Source organism: Eublepharis macularius, chromosome 18 (assembly GCF_028583425.1).
Source record: "Eublepharis macularius isolate TG4126 chromosome 18, MPM_Emac_v1.0, whole genome shotgun sequence".
NCBI classification, from domain to species: Eukaryota; Metazoa; Chordata; class Lepidosauria; order Squamata; family Eublepharidae; genus Eublepharis; species Eublepharis macularius.
The window spans coordinates 12,115,146-12,122,064 of record NC_072807.1 but is presented as its reverse complement, the minus strand read 5'-3'; the positions used below and the strand labels follow the sequence as shown (position 1 = coordinate 12,122,064).

At 52.9% G+C, this 6,919-nt stretch overlaps 2 protein-coding genes across 2 annotated transcripts; one reads left to right on the top strand and one right to left on the bottom strand.

Moving 5' to 3' along the window:
• Positions 1-240: 240 nt before the first annotated feature.
• On the bottom strand, positions 241-3,243 carry GDPGP1 (GDP-D-glucose phosphorylase 1). Its single transcript, XM_055002993.1, has 2 exons — positions 3,174-3,243; positions 241-1,843 (listed from the first exon to the last, which is right to left on the bottom strand). Exon 2 carries the CDS (start codon positions 1,823-1,825, stop codon positions 689-691), a length of 1,137 nt encoding a protein of 378 aa, XP_054858968.1. The 5' UTR covers positions 1,826-1,843; positions 3,174-3,243; the 3' UTR covers positions 241-688.
• Positions 3,244-3,327: 84 nt separating this feature from the next.
• On the top strand, positions 3,328-6,849 carry CIB1 (calcium and integrin binding 1). Its single transcript, XM_055002994.1, has 7 exons — positions 3,328-3,462; positions 3,553-3,587; positions 3,765-3,867; positions 4,520-4,673; positions 5,828-5,946; positions 6,063-6,151; positions 6,240-6,849. Exons 1-7 carry the CDS (start codon positions 3,412-3,414, stop codon positions 6,259-6,261), a joined length of 573 nt encoding a protein of 190 aa, XP_054858969.1. The 5' UTR covers positions 3,328-3,411; the 3' UTR covers positions 6,262-6,849.
• The last annotated feature ends 70 nt before the right edge of the window (positions 6,850-6,919 follow it).

The following is a 6,919-nucleotide window of genomic DNA, read 5'->3' as shown; positions in this document are numbered from 1 at the left end:
ACCTGTCGTATTTTAAAGCTGACTTTTGAATTAATTGTAAACCTTTGAAATTCCATGGATTTCCGTTTGCTTGTCTGCAAATTCTTTTACTGTTACAAAAATATTTTTCTTTTGTTTATGAGAAGGTATAAATGTAAGCGCAAACCCTTTAGAGGTATTTTAGCTAAAGTGGTAAAATGCATCAGTTTATTCAAGTGTTCTCTCCAACAAACTCTTATTGCCAATTTTTATCTGCCTTGGTTTAATTTAGAGGCTAGAGCCTTGCTTGGAAACTCCCTAAATTGGGACTTTGTGGGAGAAGTCCCCTCACATGGCACCCAGGAGTTCCAGGCGCTTCTGGGTGCCATGCAAGCCTCCCAGGCCTCAGACAAGCATGATTACCCTCTGAAGGGCAAAACCCCCTCAGCAGGGTCGGCTGTAACACCATGAGGAAGTGGAGGCACTGACAGAAGGATAGGGTTTGCCTTGCTGCAAAGATGAAGCTTTGCTGTCTGTTTTCTCCGCCCCTGCTCTACCCTCAGCCCTCCCTTCTAAGCATCCCATACAGGACCAACTATAGTACAGAAAAGAAGGCTCTTTCCCCCCCACCTATGGCAGCGATGGTCTCCTGGAACACTGATTCATGCTCAATTTTTGTGATTTAATGACCAGCAATGTTGCACTGGAATAGGTCGACGACTGCCAGGAGTCACTCCTTGAGGAGGGCCACGAGTTCACATTGCAACTGTGTAAACTGAGGCTCTGGCAGGAGATGCTTCTCAATGATACGGATAGCTGCTGTCTCTGTGAGACCCTTGAAATCCTGGGCAGTTTTGACAGGCAAGTGGCCAGCTAGCTCACAGAGGGCCACATTGAAGGCCGACTGTTCTTTGGCACCAAAGCAGGGTCTCCTCGGCCAGAGAATGACCCGGAGTCCGGGCCGAGCGCCTGAACCCACAGGCCCCTCTGGTGCGGCACCGCGAGTGGCAAAGAGATTGTGTGCAATCTCCTCTTGAACCAGGTAGCTGGTAAGCCTACAGATCTTGTGTGCCAGCTCCTCCAGCTGCTGCCCTTCACTGTAGAACATGAAGCCCGGGGCCGGGACCCCCTGCAGGAGGTAGAGGCTTGCCTCGGGCAGAAGGGGCTTGCAGGGGGCTGATTCCACCAGCAGCTCCCAGTTCAGGTAAAAACCATGTAGGTGCAAATGATTTACAGAGGCAAAAGCTCCAAGGCTGTTGAAGCCAATGCGGAAGCCAGGGTGGGCACTGAGGAGGACAGCATCCAGGCCGAAGTGGAGGACCTCAGGTGTGAGGACCTGGGGCAAGCAGAGTGCCGGCTCAGGGAGGAGAAGGACGTGACCGAACTCTAGGGGGCTGACGTTAATCACTACCAAGACAGAGGCAGGGTGGGAGCCAGGGGCAGGACAGCACCTGGCCAGGGCAAAAAGGATCTCGGCTGGTCTGATCTGGGTGAAATTGAACTGCTGGCGGTCAAATCTCTGTTGGACACTTTGGATCTCTTGGGGCGGCCTTCTGTCTGAGCCTCTCCGGATGTTCAGTTGGGCCACAAAGCCTGCTTTCCCAGGCAGGATCCGTGTCTGCAGGTCCCCCAGGTGATAGCGGAAAAGCCCCTGCTCCTGTCTGTCTTTCCAGCCCTGCTGCAGAATCCTGTCAAAAGGAGATGGGCTGTTGCTGCTTTGCCCCCTAGGGCTGCTCCCCTTCCACTCAACTCCATGTTGGACAAAGTCCTCTATTGTGTAGGCAAAGACTTCAGTGCAGGAGCCAGCCTGGAGGCAAGGCCCATCCTGCAGTGGCGGGTGCAGAGCGGCTTGGGCTGCCGCTGCCATGCCGAAGCCTCAGTTGGGCTGAAACAAAAAAAAAATGCATGTTATACATCGTCTGCCTTTCTCACTGGAACTCAAGGCAGATTATGCAGGTGTACTGATGCAATGAACAAGATGAGACATCCAATAAACAATACAATAGGATTTGTATTGTAGAAACCTAGAACCAAATTGTAATCTAAACATAGATATCAACACGATGTGTTAAGTGGGGCAAAAATTACATAATAGGATTTTACTTACAATAGACTGCAGGAACTACACATCATAGTATAGACCATAGTCCATTTATTGAAGCATCTTTTTGAAACAGTTTGTTACAGTACAGCCCTAATTAGCTGTGTAAAAAACACCTTTCTGAATATTTTTTTTTACATAGTTCCTGGATAGGCAGAAGGTTCAGAGTCTTCCTGACATCATTAGGGAAGATTTATTTATGTTATTTATAATCCACCTTTCTCACTGAGACTCAAGGCGGATTACAGTGTTACTTAGTACATTCAAGATTCAAAGACATTACAATAAACAATGTAATAGGGTCTATAAATGCAAATTCGCAGATTTAAAACCAGCAGAAATCCAATACACAGAGTTGAAGAAATGCAGGAACAGAGCATATTAAAACTGACATATTAACATAGAACTACCCAGTAGGATCATACTTAAAGCAACAGATAGTACATAGTAGTAAAGTCTATGTTTCCTATCTCTTTGCTGATGCATCTTTTTGAGAACACCACCTTACAGTACAGTCCTCCTGTAAAAAGCTCTCTTGAATAAGTCAGTTTTAAATAGTTTGCTATAGGAGAGTGCCAGCTTTTCTGGCCTGTTTAGATACGCCATTCCATAAGATGGGTGCCACCACAGAGAAAACACTGTACAGGCAGCTGTTGATTTTGCCCCTGCGCAAGGTGGCACCTGCAGAAGGCCCTGTTCAGACGAACAAAGTGGTCCCGAAGATATGAGGGGTCAAAGCCTTGTATGTGATAAGCCAAAACTTTGAATTGAGCCTGGTAACTGATGAGCAGCCAATGGGGCGAGGGCGGAATGGGAGCAATGCGCATGCTCCGCTTAGCTACCGAGGCACGGCTCTCTGCACCCGGCATCTCTGCCCGGCGTCCCAGAGGGCGTCCGCCGGAGCGCTGCATCCCTGCCTGGGCAATGGAGTCCCTGAGCAGCCGTCGAAGACTCAGGGGAGCCCCCAGGCGAGGAATTCTGCCAAGAGCCGGCAGCCAGAATCGCTCGCTCGCTCCCTTTTTGGGGGGCTGCAGCGCTTCGCCCTGCCCCACCCGTCTGTCCTCGCCTCCCTCCCCTCCGTCGGGGCTTCTGCCCGATCCACTCGCTTCCTGACCTTCGAAGGTGACCCCGGCGGCTGATCTCCCAGCAGAGCTGCTCCGCGCCCCGCCGGGCTCCCCAGGAAACTGCGGCGAGCGAGCGCCCGCCCAGGCCCGGCGGGAGAAGGGAGGCGGTCGGAGTCCGCAGACCCGCCCCCTTAGAGGGCCGGGCGCTGAGCCGTCGGCGATGCGGGGTGACGCGTTCGCAGCAACAGCGGAGGAGGAAGCGGAGGGAAGTTCCGCCGCGGGGCAGCCATGGGGGGCTCGGGCAGCCACCTGCCCCGGGACTTGCTGGGCGAGTACCAGGTGCGCGGCGCGGCGGGGGTCCCCGGGAAGGAGGGCAGCCCCGCGGGCACCCGGGCCGCCCACCGACGCCCCTCTCTCCCTTCTCCCTAGGAGCTGACCTTCCTGAGCAAGCAGGAGATTCTACTGTGAGTGGTCCTCGCGCGGGAGAGGCGAGCCCGCGGCTCCCACTCTTCCTCGTGGCTCTGCCCCGGTGCGGAGCCCTGGTGGGTAGCGCCTTGCGCCAGCCTTTGCCTGCCCTCCGAGCTCGTCTGGGGTGGGGTGGCAGGGAGCCTGGCCCGGTCTAACGCTCGTTGATCTTGCAGGGCTCACCGGCGGTTCAGCGAGCTTCTGCCCAAAGAGGAGCGGGACCGCGGGTTCCTGAGCAGGTTACCCAGGAGCAAGATTCTGACGCTGCCCGAGCTGCGGGTAGGCGCGGGGGCTGGGAGCCTCGCCGGGCAAGGGGACAGCGATCTCCGCGGGGAAGGGGAGGCCCGGGCCCCGGGGCTGGGGGGGGGGATCCAGCCGTCGAAGACTTCCACCTTGCTTTGGGCAGAACGGCGTTCACTGGGGAGGATTCCAGCTGCCCTTTGGTCTGTAGATCCAGCTGGGCAGTGGCAGAATGGCTGCTGGGTTTTACAGCCTCCAGGTGGCGGCTGGGGATCTCCCGGAATTACAACTGATCTCCACTCGACAGAGATCAGTTCTCCTAGAGACAATGCTGCTTTGGAGGGTGGGCTCCAAATCTCCCCCACCCCAAATCTCCAGGAATTTCCCAACCTGGAGTTGGCAACCCCCAGCTCAGAGACTCGGCTGGAAAGGGGTTTCCAGAAAGCCACCAGTCTGGCCTGAGGGAGAAGGCATGGGGGGCTGGGAGCTAAAGGTTCTGGAAGCCCCTCTCCAAAGTATGGGCTTTGTGACCTCCCCACACCAGTATAGAGAAAAATGAACACTGCCTTAAATACTTTCAGTGGTCAAATAACACAACCATAAAGCTCAGTAGTATAGTTGGATTGACTGTGGGATCTCAAGTGGATGGGGCGGGACTGATATCTTGCTGGGGCTCTTCTCGCCTTGCTAGGCAAATCCCTTCCGCCATCGGATCTGCCAGGTCTTCTCCACAGCTGATGATGGGGAGGGCAGCATGTCCTTCGAGGACTTCCTTGACATGCTGAGCGTCTTCAGTGACACGGCCACCCCAGAGATCAAGTCTCATTATGCTTTCCGGATCTTTGGTGAGTGGCAACCTGGAGAGGCATCCCAGAAGAGGGGAGAGAGACCCCCCACTCACTGTTTGACCTTAGGCAAAATCTACCTCACAAGGCTGTGATTAGAATAGAATGGGAGGAGGGGATCTCCTACACAGCTTGAGCTTCTTGGAGCAGTAGCAAAGAGCAAGAGTCCAGTAGCACCTGTAAGACTAACAAAACTTGTGGTAGGCTATGAACTTTTGCGAGACACAGCTCTCTTCTTCAGATACCAAGAGTCCAGTAGCACCTATAAGACTAACAAAACTGGTGGTAGGGTATGAGCTTTCATGAGTCACAACTCACTTCTTCAGATACGAAGAAGTGAGTTGCGACTCACTTTAGATGCGTCTGAAGAAGTGAGTTGTGACTCATGAAAGCTCATACCCTACCACCAGTTTTGTTAGTCTTATATGTACTACTGGACTCTTGCTCTTTTCTACACCTACAGACAAACATGGCTATCTTGAGCTTCTTGGAGGAAAAGTGAAAGTAAAATGTGATAAACTTGGGGGCTGGGCGCCTCCAGCGCAGCAGATTGCTCCACCACCACCAATCTGTAGAGTCCATTATACAAGCATCGGTGCCGTTCTAACCATGCTCGTGCAAAGTTCAGTTACAGTACCTCCTGTCCAATGTATGAGCAGCGTTAAAGGAATAAGTCTCTAAAGGAGTAAGTCTCTGAACTCAGCACCTTGTTTACAAAGAACTTAGCAGAGTTAGGGCCTCCGAAAGATCTACCCGCAGCCCCTGCAGGCAGAGCTGTCAAGAAGAGAGGGATGGATGCCTGTGTCCCTCTGCTTCCAACAGGACAGGAATGGTGTGTGTGCAGGAGTACCAGGGGCACCCCCTTCTGTAAGCCGTCTACACAAGTAAATCATGCTTTTTAGCTTAGTGAGTGCAGAACTGCCAATTCTCCTTCTTTCTTATATACCCAGGGTAATGCTGATCGCCACTTTGGGGTCAGGAGGGAATTTACCTGCAGGCCCAATTGGCCAGGGATCCTGGATGTTTTTTGCCTCTCTCTGGGCATACAGCAGGGGTCACTGGGGGAGGGGGGTTAACTGAATTTCCTGTGGTGTGCAGGGGTTGGACTAGATGACCTTTGGGATCCCTTCTAGCTCTATGTTTCCTTTCTTGAGATTTTGATGACGACGGGACTCTGGACAAAAAGGATTTGGAGAATTTGGTGAACTGCCTGACTGGGGAAGGAGAAGAAAGCCGCCTGAACCCTGTGGAGATGGACCAGCTCATCCAGAACGTGAGTGCCGAAGAGGTAGTAGACCAGCCACATTTGTTCTGGCCTGGTGAAGGAGAATTGGGGGGGGGGGCTGCTCTCTCTGCTCTTGATCTCCAGGGTATTCTTATTTCCTGCAGATCCTGGAAGAGTCGGATATTGACAAGGACGGAACAATCAACCTCTCTGAATTCCAGCACATCATTTCACGCTCACCAGACTTCCCAAGGTAATTTCTGCTGCTTTGTCCTTTGGGGTGGGGCTGATGATTTTATTCCTCAGTGGCCTGAGCAGCTCTTGCCTGCTTTCTCTTTCAGTTCCTTCAAAATTGTGCTGTGAGGCCCTGCCGTGTCTCCAGCTGCTTCTTGCCCGCTAGAAGCGGATGTGACTCCTTTCAAATCAAGTAGGATGTAGGCAACTGCTCCAGCTGGATAGGAGGCCAACAGTACACTTTCCTCCTACACACACTTTCTCGTGCCCTGATCAGGCCCTCTTTACCTTGGGAGTCTGGCTGCTTGGGCCTTTGGTCCTCTGTTGAGGTAGGGGGTGGGTGGGGCTGCATCGGGCTGGCAATGAAGCGTGTCACTTGAAGAGGAGGAGAGCTGCCGCCAGAACCACCTGCCCCCCAGAGTCCTGGCCTTGCTGGGTCTGTTGCCCCGGGGTTTTGCTGTAGATCATCGCTCTGTGCCTTAACCTCACCTGTCGTGTTCGGTGCTAGCTTCTCTACCTTCCACTGTGGGGTTATTTCTTACAAGTGAAGCCGGCACCGCTTCCCCTTTGTACAGCTTCAGTCCCGTGTGATTTAAGGGCATTCTTTTTCTAGAAGAGAAAAAAGTGTTGCCTGGGCAACTTGTTTTACACACTCACTTATAACCCTGTCTGGCCTCTGCCCATAACCCAAAATACTAATAAAGCTCAGGAGCTAAACCTGTTGAGTCTCGTCTTTCTCCTGTTCCCAGCCAATCCAGCAGCTGGTGTTGAGTGCCAAGGCTTCATT

Bases quoted from the DNA above. Each gene is read 5' to 3' on its own strand.
- GDPGP1 (XM_055002993.1), bottom strand. From the start codon at position 1,825: ATGGCAGCGGCAGCCCAAGCCGCTCTGCACCCGCCACTGCAGGATGGG.
- CIB1 (XM_055002994.1), top strand. From the start codon at position 3,412: ATGGGGGGCTCGGGCAGCCACCTGCCCCGGGACTTGCTGGGCGAGTAC. The intron at 4,674-5,827 runs GTGAGTGGCAAC...TCCTTTCTTGAG, and splicing joins TTATGCTTTCCGGATCTTTG to ATTTTGATGACGACGGGACT. The intron at 6,152-6,239 runs GTAATTTCTGCT...TTTCTCTTTCAG, and splicing joins CGCTCACCAGACTTCCCAAG to TTCCTTCAAAATTGTGCTGT.